At 33.9% G+C, this 24868-nt stretch overlaps 5 protein-coding genes across 5 annotated transcripts; 3 read left to right on the plus strand and 2 right to left on the minus strand.

The window, feature by feature from the left end:
- Nucleotides 1-2535: 2535 nt before the first annotated feature.
- LOC104730272 (UDP-glucuronate 4-epimerase 1) lies at nt 2536-4264 on the plus strand. The gene has a single exon (XM_010449415.3). The coding sequence runs from the start codon at nt 2841-2843 to the stop codon at nt 4131-4133; it is 1293 nt and encodes a 430-aa protein (XP_010447717.1). The 5' UTR covers nt 2536-2840; the 3' UTR covers nt 4134-4264.
- Nucleotides 4265-9015: 4751 nt separating this feature from the next.
- Nucleotides 9016-10375, plus strand: LOC104730273 (tetraspanin-9-like). The gene is made up of 2 exons (XM_010449416.2): nt 9016-9792; nt 9939-10375. The coding sequence occupies exons 1-2, from the start codon at nt 9295-9297 to the stop codon at nt 10251-10253; spliced, it is 813 nt and encodes a 270-aa protein (XP_010447718.1). The 5' UTR covers nt 9016-9294; the 3' UTR covers nt 10254-10375.
- A 3530-nt stretch (nt 10376-13905) lies between these two features.
- Nucleotides 13906-15905, minus strand: LOC104730274 (WAT1-related protein At4g30420-like). Its single transcript, XM_010449418.3, has 7 exons — nt 15601-15905; nt 15300-15374; nt 15101-15217; nt 14786-15029; nt 14528-14686; nt 14284-14435; nt 13906-14201 (listed from the first exon to the last, which is right to left on the minus strand). The coding sequence occupies exons 1-7, from the start codon at nt 15777-15779 to the stop codon at nt 13988-13990; spliced, it is 1140 nt and encodes a 379-aa protein (XP_010447720.2). The 5' UTR covers nt 15780-15905; the 3' UTR covers nt 13906-13987.
- Nucleotides 15906-17595: 1690 nt separating this feature from the next.
- LOC104733200 (WAT1-related protein At4g30420-like) lies at nt 17596-19582 on the minus strand. Its single transcript, XM_010452802.3, has 7 exons — nt 19317-19582; nt 19026-19100; nt 18822-18938; nt 18499-18742; nt 18245-18403; nt 18023-18174; nt 17596-17924 (listed from the first exon to the last, which is right to left on the minus strand). The coding sequence occupies exons 1-7, from the start codon at nt 19493-19495 to the stop codon at nt 17693-17695; spliced, it is 1158 nt and encodes a 385-aa protein (XP_010451104.2). The 5' UTR covers nt 19496-19582; the 3' UTR covers nt 17596-17692.
- A 4040-nt stretch (nt 19583-23622) lies between these two features.
- Nucleotides 23623-24708, plus strand: LOC104730275 (transcription factor IBH1-like 1). The gene is made up of 2 exons (XM_010449419.2): nt 23623-23755; nt 23943-24708. The coding sequence occupies exon 2, from the start codon at nt 23954-23956 to the stop codon at nt 24494-24496; it is 543 nt and encodes a 180-aa protein (XP_010447721.1). The 5' UTR covers nt 23623-23755; nt 23943-23953; the 3' UTR covers nt 24497-24708.
- The last annotated feature ends 160 nt before the right edge of the window (nt 24709-24868 follow it).

A 24868-nucleotide genomic window follows, 5' to 3' on the forward strand; every position in this document is an offset into this window, starting at 1 on the left:
AGTATGTATTGTAACGATCGTGTTTGTATTTGAGTCATTTCACACGTTTACTAAACAAAGTTGACATGTTCTTTTGTAAACCCCGAGTAAAATAAATACTACTAGAAACGTAGTACTCCCTCTGTCTCACAAAGATTGATGCTTTAATACTTTCACACATATTAAGAAAATTTTAGTTTTTATTTATAAATTTAATTTATAATTACTTTTTAGTAGAGAGAGAAAATATAAATCAATAACAATCCAAAATTTTCAATATTTTCAATGATTACTTCTTGAAGTTTATAAAACATCAATTTTTGTGGGACAAAAAAATATCCTTAAACATCAATCTTTGTGAGACAGAGGAAATATTTAATAGTGTAGTTTATGAATATAGAGAACCAAACAGAGTAGAAAACATAAAAGTTTTAACCTTTCTTTTCTAATTACAACTAGATTTGCTTTATTTTGATATGTATCGAATAATCAACATCGAAAATTCATACTACCGAGAAAAATGGGGAAAAAAAAACAAAGGAAGGGAGCTGAAATTTGAACTCAAGTAACCGGACTAAAGTCAGACCTATCACCTAACATACTCGAAACTCGAAAGCTTAGACCAAACTCAGATTTTCATTGGCCTCTCTAGTCTAGGTACATCTTGTTCCGCAAAACCTAACGAAATGATTGAAGTGTTAAACAGTCCTAGTTTTTGGTAATTATTACTGTAATAATTTCAAAATTTTCGTATAATAAATGAAGCAATGCTAGGAGTTAAGCATTGGTAGCTTGAAGACAAAGATTCAAACAATGGTTAAGTAGTGCTATATATGTATTTATAGGTACTACTAGTATATAGACTTGACGGACCCTAATTGCTCACTCCATCAATTATAGAAAAATATATAATTTGTAAATCAAGCAAAGATCTCTCGGCAAATCTTTTCTTGCCCAACAATACAATTTTTAGTCTGGAAACAAAGAATCTTTCCCCATATAAAAATAAAAACTAAAGAATCTTTTCGAATAAACAAAGAAATAGATATGAAATAATAGCCATTGTAAAGAGTAAAATCGATTTTATCAACTTAATTCACGCGTTTGTAATATAACCTTACCCAATATAGAATATACTAAAAGGAAATGAATCTGCCTTTGAGTATTGAGATAGTATTAAATATTTAAATTATGATGTACCGTAATCAGTTTTGAAAGAACAAAAAATGTTTAAGAGCAGAATAGTTACGAAAGGAACAATATTTTTTTTTTTTTGGAAAAAAATAATAATAGCATCAAAAAAAAAAAAAAAAAAATAGAAAAGAGCACCGTCCAAAAATTACTGGGTATCACCGGTAATACAAGGTCTGGAAAGACGAAAGTCTCAACCGATACATCCGGTTTCCGGTGAGCGGTGACCCATCATCCCTTTGTCTTTTCTATGGTGAAACCGCGACTTGGGGAAGCGGTAAATGTTTAGAGAGATACGTGGAGACGGCACGCAGTTTGTTAAAATTATTATTATTATGATTATGAACATGTCAGTCATTCTCTCATCGCTTTCCCAAAACAGCCAATGGTGAATGCTGTGTGGTCCGCACGTCCTCCCTCCTCCTTCTTCACATTATCCTCTTTCAATATTTACTACATTACTTTTTTTTTTCCCCCAAGCAAACAACTTAAAACACTCTTTGCTTAACTACAAATCTAAGATATACTGTAGTATTCATTTGTTAAAATAGTGTATAATACTGAACTTGACCCAGTGCGGGCCAGTCGGCAAAATCATACAAAGATCACTACAATTTTTTTCGAGTACTGATTAAGCAAATTACACATCAAAAAATATCGGCTTTTTATTTATCTGCTTTTGTCAATAAAACTTATTGACAAAAGCTTTTTTTTTTTCTTTAATGCCACCGTTTATAAAAGTTTTATTTTATAGTAGTATATTATTTTATAGTAGTATATGTGAATGTAGATTGAAGATAGATACACCTTTTAAATCCACGGACCAAGCCTTGCGATCCGGACTTTTGTTTTCATAAGAGCCATCATTCATATAAACAAACCACAACCGATGACCTAGGCACATGTGGTCTTTCTGAAGCTTAGACAAAATTAGTTGTAAGTCGGTCGCACGTTCTTTTTAATTAAATTTTGATTTAGAGAGATAACATGTGTTAATTAAATCTTGTTGAATGAGCTCAATGCTCTACTATTAGACGCTTTTTTCCACATTTATTTATGTATATGATGATTTCAAATTGTATAGAAGAATACAAAATATTATTTCTAATCTTAACAATAAAAATACATAAAACGAAAATCTGAAATCTCAAGTGAAAATTCTTTCAAACTTAAAACATTGTAGACGCCATAAAAATTAAATATGTTTTATCTTTTTATTCACTCCCTTTCAACTTTCACACACATTAAAATTTGAATTCTTGAATAGGGTTTTCCTCCTTGAAATGCGGTAAATAAAATGAAGATTTGCGGTAGATTTAGCCATTTTTTATCCAGTTATTAATCAGTAATAATTAATTGTTTTTTTTTTTATATATGTTTATTGTCAACAAAGAATTTGTTTTGTTATAAAAAAAAAAAAGGTGACAATCTGGCAATCAAAATAACGCGTCTCCTTGTCCCCTAACTCCAACCTGTATATATACTTTCTCCGTCTCTTCCTCTTCTCCTTAGCAGATGCTTTTTTGTAAAAAAACCCCACAAAAAAAAAAAAAAAAAATCTGCATCTGTCTTCTTCTTCTTCTTCTTCTTTCCTCTGTAATTGTTTTGATTTCGATAAATTTTTGTTAAAGAAGAAGAAGAAAATAAAATAAAATAAAATTGTTAAAATTATGCCTTCAATAGAAGATGAGTTGTTTCCGTCAACGCCTGGTAAATTCAAAATTGACCGGTCAAACCGTCAGCTCCACCGATGTTTCGCTTCAACGAGCACCATGTTCCTTTGGGCTCTCTTCCTCATCGCTCTCACCGCTTCTTACTTGAGTTTCCAAAGCTTCGTCGATTCCGGTAGCCGTTACCTAACCGCTTCCTGGGGAGGTATCCAGTGGGAGAAACAGGTTCGCACCTCCGCTCAGATCCATCGCTCCGGCGGTATCTCCGTCCTCGTTACCGGCGCTACCGGATTCGTCGGCAGCCACGTCTCTCTCGCTTTGAGAAAACGCGGCGACGGCGTCGTCGGACTTGATAATTTCAACAATTACTACGATCCTTCCTTGAAACGCGCGCGCAGATCTCTCTTGTCGTCGAGAGGGATCTTCGTCGTCGAAGGAGATCTCAACGACGGCAAGCTATTGGCGAAGCTCTTCGATGTCGTCGCTTTCACTCACGTGATGCATCTCGCTGCTCAGGCCGGAGTTAGGTACGCTTTGGAGAATCCTCAGTCGTATGTACACAGCAACATCGCCGGACTCGTGAACCTCCTTGAGATTTGCAAAGCGGCGAATCCTCAGCCGGCGATTGTCTGGGCTTCGTCTAGCTCCGTCTACGGTCTCAACGAGAAAGTTCCGTTCTCTGAATCAGACCGTACAGATCAACCGGCGAGTCTCTACGCCGCAACGAAAAAAGCCGGCGAAGAAATCACCCACACTTATAACCATATTTACGGTCTTGCCATTACCGGTTTAAGATTCTTCACGGTTTACGGACCTTGGGGTAGACCGGACATGGCGTACTTCTCATTCACCAGAAACATCCTACAAGGTAAACCGATCACGATATACCGGGGTAAAAACCGGGTCGATCTAGCCCGGGATTTCACATACATCGACGATATAGTCAGAGGCTGCTTAGGATCACTCGATTCGTCGGGTAAAAGTACCGGGTCGGGTGGTAAAAAACGCGGATCAGCACCGTACCGGATCTTTAACCTGGGGAACACGTCTCCTGTCACGGTACCGATCCTGGTGGATATATTGGAGAAGCATCTGAAGGTGAAGGCGAAGAGGAACTACGTGGAGATGCCAGGAAACGGCGACGTACCGTTCACACATGCGAATATAAGCTCAGCCCGAAACGAATTCGGGTATAAACCGACAACCGATTTGGAAACCGGGTTGAAGAAGTTCGTTAGATGGTATCTTTCTTATTACGGATACAATACTAAAGCCAAGCTTGTTGTACATTAACCGTGACATTTTTATTATTACTACAGTATTATTTTTAATGAATATTTTTTTTTTTCTTTCTCATCTTCTACATTGTTATTGTGTGATTCGTTTCTTAATTAGGATTAATACTGATGAAAACAATTTTAAAATTATTCGTTTCTTTTAAGACAAGCAAAAAACCAAAAAAAAGATAAAAAGAACACACCGTATCATGTTAAATAATTTACTACTACTGTTAATCGTGATTTCTTAGTACTAGTAGTTGTTACGGGATCATTGGAGGGCTAATTAATTAAAAAGAAATTTAGGAATATCTCTAGACAGCTGGGGAGAGTAGTAGGACAGCAGAGAAAGTGAAGGTAATATATTGTTTGATGTAAGTGGTGGGTGGGGACGACTAAGACGAGACTTGATTAAAAAAAGGTGTACGGTAACCGTTGGATCCGCTGAGGAATTTAATTGTAGGGATAGGAGTCGTAATCTTACGGTCCAGCTGTGAAGTACTCAATGCCACGTTATCTTCTCCACCGACAGTACAGTACTTACTAATCTATTCTACACTAATTATATCATTTGTATTATGCAAAAGAGAGGAAAGGGTGTACGAGTTACCCTTCTAATTACTATTGTTAGAACGATTTAGTTTAAATTTAAGGTCGGTACGCTCTAAATTTGTTATTGCATAATACAATGATGCATATGAAGGCTGTGGAACATATGATTTTCATTTTATATCCGTATAGGCAAAGGATTTTATAATCATTGTGTCATGGGGTTATGCTTGTCGGCTTTGACCATTAGGCAGATATATATTATGCAACAAAATCGGAAAATTTCGGTCATGCTCTGACCTCAGCCAATTGAAGATTTTATTTTTATACACAGGATTTATATATTTGTGTTCAAATAAACCCATTCGGTTTGGCTAAGAAAACCAAACTAGCTTAGGTTTATTTCTTCGGTCTAAATCAAGAGGGATAAACTGTAGATATTTTTCTTGAGCGAATGACAATTTTTGCGTAGGGATAAGATAAATGAAAACTACTCACTCCATCAGAGTTCAACGGAAACGACGATTATAGAAGCTCATCTATGCTTTGACGAAGCTCAAATTTCCATAGAAGTTTGTGACTTGATTTAATAGGTTTTGCATTCGAAAGGTTGGTTAATTACATATTCACATATGTAAACTTTAGCAAGGCTATATATGTTGCATAGTCAGCATAGAATATCTACGATTCAAGGGATGTTGATATTTGATTGTCTACCTAGGATCGATATATTCGGTGGACATATGATTTAGTGATGGAAACTGTTAATTTTAGTTTTGTGTTCTTGCTCTTGCATTGCTAGTTTAGTCGCTATATACTATTGTATTAATGAAGATTGGTTCCTTATAACTTATTTGTGTTTATGGGTATAATAGACGCAGAGAGAGAGAGAGAGAGCTCGATGTTATGGTAATCCAAATACATTTGTAATCGTAGTTTTTTAGGCACTATGGTCTCGTGATAACTATTCACATGCATTGAAGAGGTTTTGCATGCATATATATATAGCTGATCTTCTTACTTTAGCTTTGATGCTGTTATTTTTGCTATTATTTATCATAGATTCATACATATGGGATAACACTTTTTTTTTTTTTTGGTGAATCAGGAGAGACCTAAGCCTCTCTTATTTTATTAAAATAAAAAATAACAACCCAATAGAACGAGAAGTCGAGACTCCTCTCACATCATCGTCTAAAACAGAAATAACTGAAATAGGACAAGACTCTAACAACTGCAGACCAAGCGGTCTAGAGAAGGCATAATTAGCCAAACCATCTGTAAGACGATTTGCCTCTCTATAGACATGGAAGACACGGACTAGCCAGTCCTTCGATATGTAGCCATAGCACAAGCGTACTAGGGGAGACAAGGAATGCGTATCAGCAATCCCCTTGTCGAAAAAGCCAGCGACAACCTCAGAATCCACTTCTATCTCCAACCGAGCAATGCGCCGCGCCCAAGCAAAGTACAACCCATAATATACCCCCCCCCCCACAATTCAGCCAGGGTCGCCGAGCAACAACCAATGTTAAGAGAAAACCCGAAAAGCCAGTTCCCCTCACTATCCCGCAGCACTCCACCAGCTGTAGCAGGCCCTGGGTTTCCATGGGAGGCACCGTCGGTGTTAAACTTTAGCCACCCATCCTGTGGGGGTTGCCACGCAATCTGTCTCACTACCCGTGTAACATGTCCACGCCCACCTCGCATATCAGAATGTGCTAAGCATACTTCCTTCACCTTATCCTTGACGAATTGCACCCTGTCCCGACATTTACCAGTCTCACCAAAAACATTGATACATCGCCACTTCCATGCCCACCAAACAGTCATACCAAACAGAGTAGCCCAAGGGGTCCCTCCCGCATTTATCAGATTGCCCAGGTTAGTGAAAATCCACTCCAGTAAGGGCTGTTGAGAGAATAAACCTCGCCTACGAGGTGGAACTAAACGGTTCCAAACACCCGACATAGCTTGACAATCCCGCATGACATGAAGGATCGTTTCCTCTCCTCCCTTGCACACCTGACAGATTTTGGAGTCACTTAGATGGCGCCTGCATCTTTCTGCATTCGTCATAACCACTCCACTGACCACTCCACTGACGACCAACCAGAGAAAGACACGAACTCTCTCTGGCACTACAACTGTCCAAACCCTTCGAAACAACACAGACATATTCGGTTTTAATATGGAGTCTTTGATTAAACAATAGTAGGCAGATTTAACAGAGAAAACGCCATCCAGAGTCGCTCTCCATGTTACTCTATCCTTTGCACCAGTGAAAGTATCTACCCCAACAGCAGCAAGACACAATAGTGTATGTTGTGGAAGAAACATCCCCAATCGTGTCCAATCCCAACCAACTCCGTCAAACCAGAAATCCCTAACACGCGAGTTCAACTCTGTTACCGGGACAGCCTGAGTAACATCATCAATAAACAGACCGTCTCCAAGCCAATGATCTGTCCAGAACTTAATAGAAACCCCATCACCTAGGATCCAACTCAAGCCTGGTAATACCACTTCCCGAAGCCCCACGGTTATACTTCGCCATGTCAAAGACCAGCTGCCCTTCGTGACAAGCCAAGAGGGAGACTCACAACACCCCACTTTATATTTGCTTCGTAACACAGAACCCCATAGACTGTTCCCGTTCTGCAGAATCCGCCAGCCTATCTTGAAGATCATGGCCTTATTCATAGTTTCTGCAGCGCGTAAACCCAAACCACCATCACTCTTTGGTAAACAGAGATTTTTCCATGAAACAAGGTGCTGCTTCTTCTTCTCAGCACTACTTCCCCACACAAAATTTCGCGAGATCTTATCCAAGGCACTCAACGTTGATTTTGGAAGCATAATGGAGCTCATTGTATGGACAGGGATAGATGTTAAGACTGTTTTAGTCAGGGTAATCCTCCCTGCGAGGCTCAAGACCCGCCCCTTCCATCCAGACAGTCGGGAAGACACCCGACTTTATTATGTACGCTATTGTATATTGTTTTTCTAACAATTTTTTTTTTTGCCTTTTTTTATGCAAACATTTAATTACATATATACTTGGGATATTAGGCATTTTAGTACGTTTTCGAAACATAATTTGAAAAGTAGTACATGTACTATTTATAATTGGAAAAATAGTCAGGGTCCCACTTGTGAGATAGAATTGTGAGAGAGAAAGAGAAATGAGGGAAAAATATATTTATTCAAATATTTTGGTAATATGTTTAAAAAAAAAAAATTCAAATATATAAAAATCTATATTTTTTTCTTTATAATTGATATGTATTTTGTTTGATGATTTTATTTGATAATGTTAAATATTTTTTTACAAATTTTGTATCCGTACACATAATTTAGTGTACGGATGTCTGTACACCTTATTAAATGTACAGATATCTGCACACCTTGTTAAGTGTACACATGTTTATACACATTACTAAGTGTAAACATTACATCTATACACTTAATAATGTATAGAGACATCTGTACACTGAATAAGATATGCAGATATCCGTACATTTAATAAGGTGTACAGACATCCGTACACTTAATAATGTGTACAGTCCATACACTTAATAATGTGTACAGACATCCGTACACTATGTATAGAATATATTTAAAAATTATTAAACAAAATGCATATCAAATTATAAAGAAAAAAATATAGATTTTTTTTTGTATCTGAAAAGTTTTCTAAAAAAAGATTATATTAACAATTATTTAAATAATTATCCTAATTTTTCAATCTCACAAATGGGTCATAAATAACTCTCCTATCTCACACACACTAACACACAAACACTCTCTCACCTATTTTGCCAATTATAAATAGTGTTTATAATTGGCACTAAAACACTAATTAAGTTTCCAAAATGTATTAAAATGCCAACATAATTTCCTATTCTATATTAATCTATATATATATCCCAATCTTTCTAATTATTATATTGTATATTCCTCAATATATGAAGATCGAGATTGTACCAAACGAAACATCTCAAGATCAATTTGACGTGTCTATCATCAGTCTATTGTTGAGATTAATGGGATTATAGTGTAACGTCGTATATAAATTTTCTATAATCACAAATTCACAATGTTTCCAATCTATTGAAAAAGGAAATACGTGTGGAAATCATGCAAAAAAAGATCAGCTCTTTCACACGTTAAGTCATATGTGACACAATGTCGATATACCACTTTAATGAATTTCCGGATATTGTGACCATCAAAATAATATGGAAAGAGATCCGTAAAAAGTATATTCTTAATGATTCTAACAACAATAACTGAGATTTTATAGATCTTAAAACTTTAAATCACTCATTCGAAAGCGCGTGAGAGTTATTGAAACATTCCTTAGGAAAACATTACTCAAAACTCAAAAGTACAAAAAGTTTGACGAAGAAGAGACATTAGTACTCGTCGTGTAGCCATATAAGGCAATAACGAAACTTCTTTACAAATCTCTTCACCTTCCCTCCTCCTCTACGCGTTTCACTTCCCACTTTATAAATCCAAATTCACCCTTCCCAAATCCCAAACCTAATCACACAACACAGATCCCTTTCTTTAGTTTCTCCAACTCTTTTGTTTCTTCTTTCAATTCTATCATCATCATCACCATGGTACGTTTTACCAACACCCTCGTAGGAATACTCAACTTCTTCGTCCTCCTCTCCTCGGTTCCGATACTCATAACCGGAATCTGGCTCAGCGCTAACGGCTCAACGCAATGCGAGCGGTTCCTCGACAAACCCTTGATCGCTCTCGGCGCTTTCCTCACGATAGTTGCAATCTCTGGAGTCGTAGGATCTTGCTGCAGAGTGACGTGGCTCTTCTGGTTCTATCTATTTGTGATGTTCTTCTTGATCATCACTGTTCTCTGTTTCACCATCTTTGCCTTTGTCGTCACTAGCAAAGGCTCCGGGGAAACTATCCCTGGAAAGGCTTATAAAGAGTATAGGCTTGAGGCTTACTCTGATTGGTTGCAGAAGCGTGTCAACAACGCTAAACACTGGAGCAACATTAGAAGCTGTGTTTTCGAGAGCAAGATCTGTTCTCGCTTCTCTGATAGTGAGCCTGTTTCTGCTTTCTACAAAGAACATCTCACTTCTCTTCAGGTAACCATTTCTGAAACTCCTTTACTCCAACTTGTCTTTTTAGGGTTCCTAAGTTACAATTAGTCTAACCTAATCGTCTTGACCTTTTTTCGTTTGGATCATGAGTTTCTATGATTAAATATTGATTTGTTTGTGTTTGTTTACAGTCTGGTTGCTGCAAGCCTTCTAATGACTGTAACTTCACTTACATAAGCCCAACGACTTGGAACAAAACCTCAGAGACAAATAAAAACTCAGATTGTCAACTTTGGGACAGCCAGAAAGATAAGCTATGCTACAATTGCCAAGCCTGCAAGGCCGGTTTCATAGACAACCTTAACTACTCATGGAAAAGAGCTGCGACTGTCAACATTGTTTTCCTTATAATGCTCATTGTCGTCTATGGTATGGGATGTTGCGCCTTCCGGAACAACAAGCGAGAAGAGAGATATGCCCGTCCCACTGGTTTCAACAATCCTTGATTTAGTCGTTTGTTTTATTTTCGTTAGGAGTATGTTAGTCTTATTTTAAGCTAGACTTTGATTTTTCATTAATAAATCACTAGATTCGGACCCGCACGTATGTGCGGGATTGATTTTAAAAACTAAGTTTACTAACACATTTATAATTTATTTCGTACATGCAGGTTATGTTTGAAAACGTATCTTTTAGGAATGTTATTAACATTCATAATCCGAAATCATACCAATATAGTATTTGGTTTAGACAAAAAGAATGATCAAATTCGTTTTTGTTATTAGTAAAGACAATTATATTAAAAAATAGTAAACGAAAGATGATATGTCTAGTTTAGGACAGAAAATCCATCATGTCTCATATATGTCGTGTTTTCCATCTCATAACTATGGTTTTAATAATATTTTGTATATTTTAGTCCAACAAATAAGATATTTGTAAAAATTACGATTTTAATTACAAAAATATTTATTTGGTATAGCATTTATAACATAATATTTTATTGGTTTGCTTTCATCAAGTTTGTTATTATTTAAAATGATAATCTTTTCACCATAAATATTGGATCGACACGATAACGGACCCGGATCAAGTGTGATCCGGATTAGTGATCATCTATATTTTTATTAAACTCATAAACTATCAAATCGAATAAAATCACTAAAAACAGTTAAACTTCATGAACCGAATGACCATTATATAGTTGTCAAAGGGGTCAAACCCGTACGTTATACCTGCTCCGCTATGGATAAAAGCACTATGACCAGCCGAAAATATGTTCCACATATTACACATGAGTAAATAGTATGTCTGATCGGCATATACCCTGCTTGAATTCGCATTATCCATAATTTCCGTCATGTATTTTATCAGAAATAATTTAGCTAATATTTTTATTTTCTGGATTACATGTTCCTTTCCCGTACCCATTCTTTCACATCTACATATTTGAAAACAAAAAGGAAAATTGAAACTAAATTTAGATATTTAAATTTTATGTTCATGTACTTGTTATTTGATATTTGAAAGTATGTTATGAATTTCATAATCTAAAACGTCCAGAAATTAACCCTTACTTAAATTAGTGAGATTTTGAGAATTAAATATAACTATCATTTATAATTATTTAAATGGTTATAAAACCTGCTTAAAACTTGTTGGAGACAAATGAAAATATTTTGGAGTGAGTGTAATTCAAGTTTTGATTTTTTCTGTCCCATTTTATCTACCCGTTCATAATTGCCCGTTGCAGTATGGTACATATTCGATATGGAGCAATTTTATATTCTTGAAATAGAAAAGGGAGAGAAATAAAACATAAATTCTTGAATTTCTGTTTGGGACAAACACAAATATAATTCATAATATATTTATATATCATATCATATGATAAAAATATTAGAAAATAGTTGACCTATTTATTCTTATTATTTGATTTATGGTCCATTTATATTGGATTACATTTTTTTGTTTTAGTTTTTTCTTAAATATTATAGAACATAATTTAATGTTTTTTCTTTTTCTTTTGAACATTTTTATGTTAGATAAATTGAAAAATATGTTATATAATATATTGGAAGTATTAATTTATTTTAATTCTAACATGACCCTAGATTTTGTTTTTTTTTTTAAATTTATATTCTCATCTTGTTTGTCTTCTTCCATCTCGTTTCAGTCTCATTATTATTTTCTCATTTCCTCAAAATCATGTTCCCAAAATTTAGCACACAATCACATAATAGTTTGATTCAAAACAAAATAATGTATTTGATGAGAACAAAAAATTTCTTTGAAACATTCAGTTAATAGAATCACACATACATGCCGTGTCAGTTAACATTATTTTATCTCTTATTTGGTACATGCAGCATGGTTATGCCAGATAAGCAGAAGAAAAACAATATATTAAAAATAAAGTTTTATTTTAGTTGTAATATACTTTTGGACCCGCACATTTACGCTTTGAGTTTTATTTGTGAGATATTTAGAATCCCAAATTTTATCTGAGTTTTAAGTGTGGCATAAACTGATTAAATATGATGCAAGATATATATATATATATTTGAAAGATTGCAATCTTCCTAATTATTTTAAAGATATATTTGAAAGATAGTTATGATAATAACGTCAATATTTTAAAAATACACCAACCAAAAAAACTAAAAAAATAAACTCAAAGAATAAAATAAGTATAAGAGGGTCTGAAATTCTATAATATTGAAGTCTGAAAGTCAATTTAGTTATCCAAATTTTATGATCACTAAAATAATAATTTTCACTTTAAGACCGAAACTAAATAACAATAGAATTGTTGGATATATTAGTGTGCTAAATTAAATTTGGAAGTATAAAAAATTACACAAACTATAATTGGATATATGAAGATTTAGTTGAATGACTCTCCAAAGAAAAAAGCTTGATCGGGGAGGGGGAAGTCATATTCAACGTTGTGGACATCATCGAGACATGCAATTCCATGTTACCTCTGAAAGATATATTTGTTTCTCCTCTTTTCCAGTTCACTGCAAAATTCATTATGATTTGAGAAAATATAAAGAAGAAATGAATCACACTAATATGATTTAATACTAATAGGCTATGTGTAACAATATAATCATAAATTGTTTAAAAAAATAAAAAACAAATAATCATGCAGCAAAAGTACACTATATATTATAATTAATGTATATATAAGTACTAAAATAAAAAAAAATAAACTGTAACTATTCAAAAGAATAGTAAGAGAAAATCAATTATAACTACTTAATTGTTTCACAACATTCCTATTTTAGAAGTTATACAGTCTTGACTTTTATGTTTCACATGTTCTTGTAGAGTTTCAAATCTGAAACACTATAAGATAATGAAAAATAAAAGTCAAAAAATTTAAAACTCAAAATACGGATGCTGGAAATAAATTGTGAACGAACGAAACTAAAGACTTTGCCACGTCTTATATAGAGAGATGAAAATTAATATATATTTCCTAAGACAATATATTTTTGGATATTAAAAAAAAAAGATTTTGGTAATTATTTTAGATTTGTTCATTTTGTTTTGGATATAGGTTTTTGAAAAAGGAAAATCATAAATATTGTTTACGCAGATTTCTCACAAAATATAATCAAATTAAATTTTTATACATATATACAATTTTGAATTTAATTGCTCGATTTTAATAGAAACATATTTAAATTATTTCTATAAACAAATTTAGAATATTTTGTGTATTAGGTAACATCAAAATCAGAAATTATCGTTTCCGGATATATCTCCAAATATATAATCAAATGAAATATCTTTATATATACAGTTTCGAATTTATTGTCCAAATTAAATATGTACATAAATATCATAATTATGGTTTTTTTTTTTTTGTCAACCATAATTATGGTTTCCTTAAATTGTTTACACGAAAATACTTACTTTGTTTTTTAACTTGTTTCGATTCTGTTTGGATACAGAAGTATGAAAAACAGCTCCGAACAATTAATACATGACCCGAACACAATCAATCCGGGTCACAACAGGATCCGCGCGTTTTTATTATAAAATTTACTTTAATACCCTTCTCGTTTTGTATGCTTTGTAATATATTTATGGGCATTTTATGTCATATTTTACCATTTTATTTTTGCCTTGTAAAAAATGCTTCCCTTTTAATAGTATAGATATTACGTTTATTTATTAAAGTAAAACAGCTTTCAAAAATTTATGAAACAGATGGAAGAATCTTGAGTTATTTTAGTTGTTCGGTTGATTTGTGTTTGGAGAGAAGAGGATTCTTCAGATCTCCGTCATAGATTGTTGTGTTTGATGAATCTTGGATATGAATCTTCACTTCCGAGTTCTGATCACTGTCTTTGTTCTGTTCTTGATTCATCATGACATCTTTTGCTTTACCCCATAACACAGTGTAAAGTCCCATTATAACCCCTAGTCCTCCGATTAAGCTATTCCAAAAAGATAAAACAGATTATGGTTATCGATTGTAGTTATCTTAAGTTTTCTTAAAGAGAATATTAATGTTTTTACCTTCCAGTGTAAATCTCTTCTTGGAAGAACAGAGCCGCCAAGATTGTGACAATGACTGTACATAGAGGATTAAATAGTGCAGAGAAAACAGGACCTCTCTTTGATATAGCCCAAGCTTGGACTGTAAACGAAAGTGCCGACGCCCCAATTCCCTTAGAAACGCAATTCATGATTAGAATTTGCGCTAACATTTGGATTTACTATAAAAGAAAAAAAAAAACAGAGCAATGTTATTTGTGCGTACTGCATAGAGACATGTCGCAAACTCGGAGTAGGAGTGAAGAATCCAAGCGTTTGAGTCCTTCTCAAGGAAGAAAGTGACAACCGCACATTGCATTGTTCCAAATAAACACATCCATGCTGATAAAGAGAGGTTATCTGGATAATAGGTAGAGATTGGCACCTAGGGTTTTGTTGAAACAGAGTTCACTTTCCTTGTAAGACAAGAAACCTTACCAAAAAAGACAAGTTTATATTCTATGGTTTGTTTAGTTAATTTTACCTGAAGTATAAGCCAAAATGACCAGCAAATAGTGCTAGAGAACAAGAACAAACAACCAACTAACCACATGTTCTGATCTTTAAGAACATTTCCCAATACCGATTTAGCTAGCGGTAAAGCTGATTCTGAGTTGAGAATCTTTGGTCCACGAAGCAGAGTCATGGAGACCGCTCCTGCTACACAGAGGATCGTCCCTGCAATCTTGGCTAGTCCTCTTATATCCCGGAGACTCAGTTTCTCGTATCTAAATAACAGAAATAATTAGTATATAAAAGACATCAATCACAATTTCCATGCAAGTGTGTATGCATATACCCGGCGAGAAATGAGATGAGGAAGGTGATAGCAGGAATGATGTTACCAACGGCACTTCCCATGGACGATGAAGTTAAGTAAAGACCTTCAAGGTACAGATTCTGATTGACTGTAACGCTGCAAAGCAAATTAATAATACAAATCATTAAAATTCATCTATTAAGAAATAAAAATTACAACTTATTATACACACACTTACCCTATAAGCGAGACCACAAATATTAAAGAAAAGCTCTTTAGATCCAAAGATGCTATAGCTATCTTTGATTTTTTCCTACAAACCAAAAAATAAAATAAAAGACACATAGTAATGATAATAATTAACTATGTTAGAAATAAATTAACAATATATATGAGATGTGAATCAATCCATCATTTTGATTTTGAGTTGAAAACCAATGAAATTTAACAAACTACAAATGCACATTGTCATTTAGGGGATATTGAGAAAGGTGATTTAGAAGCAAATTAAATTAACTTAGGGCTGATGTTAAAATTACCTGGAGAAGAAGAGAAATGGGAAGATGAAAATGGTTGCAAAGGCTTGCCTATAGAGGATAAAAACCCGAGGGCTTAATCCATTAACCAAAGTAGCTCTTGCAAATAGATTCACTCCTGCATAACACAGTTGAATCATAGTCATCGCCATTTCCGGCTTGTACTCCTCTATCTTCCCCATCTCTTCTAAACTCTGTCTCTCTCCTTGTGAATCTTTACTTTTGCTCTCTGCGTTCTCTATATATCTTCATGTTATGTGTAGAAGTGTTTATATTGCTCGGACGATCTTATTAATTATACATAAATTATTAATCATCATAGTGATAGTTAATTATGTAGATGCTTAACAAATAATGTTTTTATTCGGTTGGCAAAATACGACTTCTTTGTCACATTGTGGTTTTAATTTTTAATATTCATTTGGTTTTTTGTCGAAGTTGGATGTACTCGACCGACGCCGTATCATCTTTTGTTTTGGGAGTGACAAGTCCTTCACGAAAGACAACCATTTCGGATATTTATTTTGTATTTTTGTGTTATATTATGTTTAAATTCGAAGTTGTACAAAAGTACAATCAAATTCTGCCTCTCGATCTAGAGAGTTGGTTTAGTTTTGTTAAAAGAAAAAAGAAAATCTAATGTGTTTCCAGGACTTGATAGCATGCATGTCAGCATGTGCCGTAGTGCTAGAAGCTAGAAAGTAGATTGACAATACTGAAATAGTATATAAACTTTTAGAAACATTAAACATTTTAAGTTCTTCTGTAGTAATTTAATTTTGTGACTAAATAATAACTGTTATATATGCTTTATGCGACTACACAACACACCATTTCAATCAAACACCTTTTTGTTTTATGATTGATTTTTAATTACCAACAATCTCTATATATATATACCACTTTGTTATATAATGTGGCTACTTGAAACCGTCTACATCATTCAAAAAAACTACAGTTTCTTGACTCCATTAAAAAAAAACTCTTATTAACATGGCATTTTTAACGTTTCTACCTGGCACATTTTATAATAAATCAATTATGGCACAGTTATTTTTTCTGACATTTGTAGATTTTGTTATTTTGGCTAAAGTTTTATGGATTTGTCATTTTTAAAATTTAAAAGCGCAAATTTACACATTATACTTGAAGTTTGTTGGTTATATTTTTTTCTTAGGATATAGTATTTGTTATTAGGTATGTATTTTATGAATAAATTTTTCCAAATGTTTAGTTTTTTAGTGACAAAAATGATAAATCTAAAATAGTTGAAACAAAATGGCAAATCCAAAAAACCTGAATAATGGCATATTTTGTTTGGGACAAAAATGAAATATTCTGTAAAAATCCTTTTAAAAACCTTTAGTAGTTTTTTTGGACATTGGATCCAAGTACCAGAGATCTGATCATCTTAACATGACAGCTCTTTCCACAGTTGGTTGTACTTTGTTTGATCAATTAAATTATTAATACGTGTACCACATGCACTTATACGATCTCATCGATCTAATTAATAAGAATATCTGCCTCTACAGATGTAGAAGATGAGCTAAAATACCATTGAAATGCAATCGTAATGATACCCTAACTGGCCGTTCAATTAATATTATTCTCAACCTTCGTTAAATAAATCAATTAACGACATTAATATTACTTTATCACTTTACATAAGCCCAACGACTTGCAAAAACACGTCAGGAACACATAAAAACTCAGATTGCCAACTGTGGGACAGCCAGTAATAGAAGCTACAATTACCATTTGCAAAGCCTAAGTGGCCGGATTCATAGACAACCTTAATTAACAGCTCATGGAAAGGAGTTGCGACTGTCAACATTGTCTTCCTTATAATCCTCATTGTCGTCTATGGTATGGGATGTTGCGCCTTCCGGAACAACAAGCGAAGAGAGTTATGCACGTTCCAATGGTTTCAACAATCCATGATTTCGCAGGGTTTTTTTTTTTGCGTTAGGAGAGTATGTTTAAGCTAGACTTTGATTTTTAATTAATAAATCATGCATGTATTACGTTTTTTTTATTAGAGTAAGCAGCTTTCAAAATTTAAGAAAACAAAAGAATGGAATAATATCTTATATTACTTTACTTGTTCATGTGTTTGAATTTCATCAGTTGATTTGTGTTTGGAAAGAAGAGGATTCTTGAGATCTCTGTTACGGGTTGTTGTGTTTGAAGAATCTTCGATATGAATATTCACTTCTGAGCTCTGATCATTGTCTCTCATCTGTTCTTGATTCACCATGACATCTTTTGCTTTTCCCCATAGCACAATGTAAAGTCCCACTATCACCCCTAATCCTCCGATTAAACTATTCCAAATGATTAGAAGAAGAAAAAAAGATAAAACAGATTACGTTTATGGATTGTATTAATCTTAAGTTTTTCTTAAGAGAATTAATGTTCTTACCTTCCAGTGTAAATCTCTTCTTGGAAGAACAGAGCAGCCAAGATTGTGACAACGACTGTACAGAGAGGATTAAACAGTGCAGCGAACACAGGACCTCTCTTTGATATAGCCCAAGCTTGGACTGTAAACGAAAGTGCCGACGCCACAATTCCCTTACAAACGCATTTCATGATTAGAACTTTTGCTTAATAAAAAAAACAGAGAAATGGTGTATGTGCGTACTGCATAGAGGCATGTGGCAAACTCGGAGTAGGAATGAAGAATCCAAGCGTTTGAGTCCTTCTCCAGGAAGAAAGTGACAATCGCACATTGTATTGTTCCGAATAAACACATCCATGCTGATAAAGAGAGGTTATCTGGATAATATGTAGAGATTGGTACCTAGGGTTTTGTTGAACCAAAGTCCACTTTTCTTGTAAGGCAAGAAACTTTTAAAAAAAGGGTTTATGATCTTTGGTTTATTTAATGAAGTTTACCTGAAGTATAAGCCAAAAGGACCAGCAAAGAGTGCTAGAGAACAAGAATAAACAACCAACCAACCACATGTTCTGGTCTATAAGAATATCTCCCAATACCGATTTAGCAAGCGGTATAGCTGATCCTGAATTGAGAATCTTTGGTCCACGAAGCAGAGTCATGGAGACCGCTCCTGCTACACAGAGGATCGTCCCTGCAATCTTGGCGAAGCTTCTTATATCCCGGAGATTCACTTTCTCGTATCTAAAGATCAGAAATAATTAGTTACACTGACACATCAATCTCGTTTACACAATTTCCATATAAATGTATATGCATATACCCGGCGAGAAATGAGATTAGGAAAGTGAGTGCAGGAATGATGTTACTAACAGCACTTCCCATGGAAGATGAAGTTAAGTAAAGACCTTCAAGGTACAGATTTTGATTGACTGTAAGGCTGCAAACAAATAATAAGAATAAGTCCAAATTCATCTATTTGGAGTTCCTAAGAAATATAAGTTAAAACTTATATATATACACTTACCCTATAAGCGAGACCAAAAATATTAAAGAAAAGCTCTTTAGATCCAAAGATGAAATAACTACATTTGATTTTCTCCTACAATCCACATCGTAATAAGAAGAATTAACTATGTTAGAGTCTCACATACATCAAAAGTTAGAACAATTTATATGAGATGTGACTCAATTCACAAAATACAAATTTACATTGTCATTTAGGAGATATAGAGGAGGGTGATTTTGAAGGAAATATAAATTAACAAACTATAAATTCACATTTCCATTTGGGAGAGATGGGTGATTGTAATATTACCTGGAGAAATAGAGAAATGGGAAGATGAAAATGGTTGCAAAGGCTTGCCTATAGAGGATAAAAACCCGAGGGCTTAATCCGTTAACCAATGTAACTCTTGCAGAAAGAGTCACTCCTGCATAACTCACTTGAATCATAGTCAGCGCCATTGCAGGCTTGTACTCCTCTATCTTCCCCATCTCTTCTGTCTCCTCTCTCTCACCTTGTGAATCTCACTTTTTGCTCTGATCAATGTTCTCGATATACGTTCATGTTACACCATCTCCAATAACTGCTTCTATATTTTACTCTAAATATAGAGATCTCTAAAAGTAGAATAGATATTTACACTCTTATGGTTACTTCTATTTTTTACTCTAGAAGAAATATTTTAAGTTTGTTATATTTGTATTTTGTTATTAATTTTTAGGATAACTTGTACTTTTAAAAGATACAAATTATGTTCACTTAAAATATTACTATACAAAATTTTAAAAATAAAATTTTCATTATTTCTCAATTTCAATTGGTGCATTAAAATCACACTCATCCTTAATTTATTATATTATGCAAAATTTATAAGTGTAGTCATTATATCGTGATCACAGTTTTTCCTAAAAATGAGCTGGTCCTTTTCACAATTACAAAACGCGATTTAAGAATTACGAGATAATCAGTCACTTGTTTAAGATTTTTTAACTTTTTTGTTATGTTTCTATTAGAGTTTTATATTTAATATTCCTGCAAATGATAAATATTTAGATGTCTAAAACCCTTTTCTGCTAATGATCCTGTATTATAGGTTCACATTTTAACAATTGATCATTTTTTGGTGAAAAGAGGGATCCTAGATAACGAAGTAGGCGATACCAGAACAAATATATGGGAGAGAAGGTCACTTTACGTGAGACCTCCTTCCGCTAAAGTAACTACGGAAAGCTGAGCTCATTGAATCCAACTGAGAAGGATGTACAATAGATATAATGCATGTTTCTGGCCAAAATATGTATTTTGTTGGGAATCTTAGAGCATTAAGGAACTTAGAGCATAAAGGCAGTCCAAAATAAAGTCTCATCGTGTAGTATTAAATGTCATCGCTATACGAGAGAAACTTCCCATGTGGAAAACAAGTAAAAAAACCACTCCTCCAACATCAATTAGCAACTAGCACAATTTCAATTACAATTCAAAACTCTGTTTCGTTGTAATTTGTTTGTCATGATGTACACCCGAATCTTGTTTAACATGTTTTACAATGCTTATTTGGTTAGTACGTACGTTGTGTTGCCATTTGCAAACATTCATATGTTTCAGTTAACAATGTCATATTGATAAATTATATTATGTATGCAATGACGTTTTTATTATCGCTTCGTAGTAAAGTCTTAACTCATAAGTCTTAACTAAGTTTTTCAAACTTCTCCGATAAAAAACTACTTTAGCTAGTTTTAAGTAGTTTTAATTTATTAGTAATATAGAGAAGGATAATTTTTCACTTTGTCCTTGGAAGAGTACGGAAGAAGCCACTAATCTTCCCTTGATTTAAGGGGACAAACATATCATTAAAAGAAGATTATGTTTGTTGATTTTTAGATTATACCCCAAAGTATTATTATCCAATTGAAATAAAAACAGTTACTTTAATTGACTTTTGGGCTGTATCGGTCGTAGACTCGTAAATAGTAGATACTAGATACCATGAAAAATGAAGCTAATCCACTCACTATTACGTCGGTTGTACCTTTTAACTGCAAATTATATCACATAGCCTACCTATAATATACATTTATCTTAGGTTTAGATAAAGTTGAATGAAAAATAGGTAGTCGGTAACATTATGATTATATTTTAAAAAATGATTATATTAAAATTTAAAACATATTTCTTCGTTTCAGATTACACAATGTTGTTTAGGTTGTTTTACACATATTAATTAAACAAAACTATATATATTTTACTTCTAGCCTTCCTTAACATCTGATATCAACTTTTCATTTGATTATGAATAAAACATGAAATTTTAATAAACATATGCATTAAAATATAATTTCATCAAAGAGTTAAAACTCTAGCTAGATTTATCCCAATATTCTAAATTCTTCACGACTTTTATGTTCTCTGATCTTGATTACGTCCAAGAGTTAAAACTCTAGGTTTATTCCAATTTTTTTTTTTTTTTTTTTTTTAATAAAGAACAATTTATGCCACAAATATTGTCTATCTAATCACCATGATGAGTGATGAAACTATCAGCCACGCCACCACTGATCTCAAACATTATTTAAATACTTAAGTTACATCTGTCTACAGTTACCTCAATCCCAAAGGTCTTTTGCGAATTCAAGTACGAGATACATCTATGTAGATCAGGACCATTGGTGTTCTAGATTCAAAATACTAAAAACAACTTGATTGTACAACCAATCCTCAAATATTGGAAAATTATCAAACTATTATAACAATCGACCTGTCAGTAAATCTGAAATTCTTACGTGTCAAATGAAGTTGAAGCATATCACAGCCGTCCCTCTCAGAGACAAGAAATGAGGACCACCGTTGAAATCACTCTTTGGTGAGCAAAAAAAAAAATGTAAAATAGTATGAACCAATAGGTCCCTCATTACTGATGGACAAGGGTCCCTCCACGTGTGCACATGCGCGCTTCGGTGGGCGCGTGCGTGTAAGAGCATTGCCCCGTAACGACGTCGTAAGGTATGTATCGGATGTTTTAAGGCACAACACAATGAGCCTAGTGACGACATGAGATGGTGGGCGTGTAGAGTTTGGAGAATGATTGTTGAGATTCCCGTAAATTACGGAGATCCATTGGAAAATAAATTCTCACACACCAGACGACGATCCATGTTCGATGTATTTTGTTGGACAAAAACAAATTTTAGTTATATATCAAAACTATTTCTCCCCCTTTATTTATAGAACATCAACTTCTCTATATATTCATCATGTACATCTATTAATATCACTATCATCCATGTCTTATATTCATGCACATCTATCAATATCATTTTTCGTTTTCTCGATTGAAATGTCCAAAGTAAAATTTAATACTTTTTTTTTGTCAACAATTATTATTGTTTCTTTTCTCAAAACCAGCCTTTCCCAAAGTTTGCGGATCGCCACGTTTTCACCACTATAACCATTGATGTTATTTATTGTTGTATGTGTGTTCAAAAAGTTATGGCATAGTTATTGTCGTGACGATGATCAGTTTCATACTACTATTTGATACGTAGTTGTGAATGTATCACTATTAGCATGAAAACAAAAATGAAATAATTCACCGTGTGTGACCACGGAGCAGTGAAAGGAATAATAAAATTCTCAAATTTTATTTTTTATGTATGTATATTATTGATCAATAATTGGTGGGAATGATAATATTGATCGCGATCATTTATCACTATAACCATTAAATTCTACGTACTATGATCATTTGTATATATCATTCAGAGATTTACTCATTGTTCGACGGTAATTAAACTGAATATTGTTTGATCGATAAAGTGAATCGATCACATACAATCGTCAGGGACAGCTATAGATCCTAAGTAAGTTCGTTAACAAAATTATAAACAAACATCCATTTATGCGTTGATAACTAGTTTTGTAACCATATTTATTTTACACGTTTTCTTTGATAATTAACCTTTTCGTTATGATGGACGGACCTAACAATTTATATAATCAAACAGACTATTTAATCCACGGTAAGCACATAATTATAATGTTGATGGAGCTAGGTCTCAATATGCAACACTGGAGAATCACAGCTTCTAATACTTTACGTTCTTTAACATTTTAAATTCTCAAAATTGAGATAAATGTTTTCGCTATTGTGTTCTAATTAAGTAATGACACCAATTCAAAGATAATCTAGATTATTTCGCGTGCTTAGATAATGTCGTGACAGCGCTGATTGATAAGGTTGTCAGACAAAGATTATATGTTAGATGAACATACATACCTATAACCTATACTATATACGATGCGAGATAATTATATTGGTCCGGTGGTCACAGAGACAGAGTGTGAAAAAAAACCCCAAATGAAGTTACGCAGTTGACAAAAGAAGATACGCATACATATATAATTGCAAAACTTAAAACATCAAAAACGTATACATCATCACAAATTTTCGGCGGAAACAAATAATAATCGACAAAAGTTTCCTAAATTATAGGGTAATACAAAAGGGAACGTGGGCCATGGATAGCATGTGCATGCATGTGCTTCTCTTATCCCCCTATTGCCCCCACCATTTTCCCTCTCCTTTTGAAACAATTAAAATGGACCCTTTCCTTCCCCCTTTCTCTCTCCCTTACCTCTCTGCCTCTCTCTTTCTATCTCTCTCGTCGAGTTCACGAATTCGTGAGGTGACGGCAGATTTGTTCTTACCAATCTTTGACGACCCTTGAAGAAAAACAAATTTCTTTAAAAAGGTATGTATTCATGTCTCTTTTGGTTTATGATAAGGAACCCTAAACGGAAAAATAACCTGGTGATTATGATTTGATGTATGTTTCTTTGATGCACAAAAGGCATCATGGATGATTACGCTATTATACTTCAATTTATTTTTATTGAATAGAATTACTCACAATTGTGTATGTTTTCTTACTTGATTAGGATTTTTTAGGATGCAGCCTACGAGCTCAATGAATGAAGAATTCCTAAAGAAATGGCAAATGGGTCTTCAAGTTTGTCGTCCTTCGATAGACAACGCGAGCGTCTCCGAGAGAAAGAAAGCAATAAAGCTCTCCGCAGATGTTGCAATGGCGTCTCTAAGAAAAGGAACAACTTGTTGGAGCCGAGCCCTAATCGAGAAAACCGCCTCCGAGGACAATTTCCTCGTACGCCAGATGCTCTCCGGCATCAAAGCTGAAGCATTAATTAACAAGAAGTTGCCTAAGAAGGTTGTTTGCCATAGAAAGATCGTGAGACGAAGCAAGAAGATCTTGAGGAGGAAAGCAAAATCAGCAAGCGAAGAGGCAGCATCAAAAGCTAAGAGGCTCGTCAAGAGACGGACTCAAGGATTAAGAAACGTTGTCCCCGGTGGAGAGTTAATGAGCAATGACGTATTGTTGTTACAAGAAACTTTAGACTACATTGTGTCGCTTCAAACGCAAGTGAATGTTATGAGGAGTATTGTTGATGCTGCCGAGGCCCGAAATGAGCAGTAAATGATATATTTTTATTTTTTTTACGGAGATTATTTGTGTGAAAGCATGACCTTGCTCGGATCATTGCTGGTTGTTAGAAACCGTATATTAGTCCAAATATTGCAATTTTCATACGAGGATGGAGAGAGATCTTATAGTAAGCCATTTTGTACATAAGGAATTTATACGACGCTTATAGAAAGTTTCTGCTACTCAATGGCGGTTTTGATTAAGCATTTGTTAGCAATTTTGTTTCTTATGGTTATAATTGTCGTTCGGTTGCATTTAATTTTGTTACTGTTATAGAGGTTTAATATGTCTTGTGCTTGGATTGCTTTTCTTGGCAAGTTTTGTCGTTTAAAAGAAGAAAAAAGACAACTGTTGTTTAATACA

Source organism: Camelina sativa, chromosome 12 (genome assembly GCF_030686135.1).
Source record: "Camelina sativa cultivar CO46 ecotype springtype chromosome 12, ASM3068613v1".
In the NCBI taxonomy this organism is placed as follows: Eukaryota; Viridiplantae; Streptophyta; class Magnoliopsida; order Brassicales; family Brassicaceae; genus Camelina; species Camelina sativa.

Excerpts from the sequence above, each read along its gene's own strand:
- LOC104730272 (XM_010449415.3), top strand. The coding sequence starts at position 2,841 with ATGCCTTCAATAGAAGATGAGTTGTTTCCGTCAACGCCTGGTAAATTC.
- LOC104730273 (XM_010449416.2), top strand. The coding sequence starts at position 9,295 with ATGGTACGTTTTACCAACACCCTCGTAGGAATACTCAACTTCTTCGTC. Across the intron at positions 9,793-9,938 it reads AACATCTCACTTCTCTTCAG|TCTGGTTGCTGCAAGCCTTC; the intron begins GTAACCATTTCT and ends GTTTGTTTACAG.
- LOC104730274 (XM_010449418.3), bottom strand. The coding sequence starts at position 15,779 with ATGGGGAAGATAGAGGAGTACAAGCCGGAAATGGCGATGACTATGATT. Across the intron at positions 15,218-15,299 it reads TTTGTGGTCTCGCTTATAGG|CGTTACAGTCAATCAGAATC; the intron begins GTAAGTGTGTGT and ends TTTGCTTTGCAG. Across the intron at positions 14,436-14,527 it reads TTGCGACATGTCTCTATGCA|GGAATTGGGGCGTCGGCACT; the intron begins GTACGCACAAAT and ends TGCGTTTCTAAG.
- LOC104733200 (XM_010452802.3), bottom strand. The coding sequence starts at position 19,495 with ATGGGGAAGATAGAGGAGTACAAGCCTGCAATGGCGCTGACTATGATT. Across the intron at positions 18,743-18,821 it reads CTAATCTCATTTCTCGCCGG|ATACGAGAAAGTGAATCTCC; the intron begins GTATATGCATAT and ends TCTGATCTTTAG. Across the intron at positions 17,925-18,022 it reads GAAGAGATTTACACTGGAAG|TTTAATCGGAGGATTAGGGG; the intron begins GTAAGAACATTA and ends CATTTGGAATAG.
- LOC104730275 (XM_010449419.2), top strand. The coding sequence starts at position 23,954 with ATGCAGCCTACGAGCTCAATGAATGAAGAATTCCTAAAGAAATGGCAA.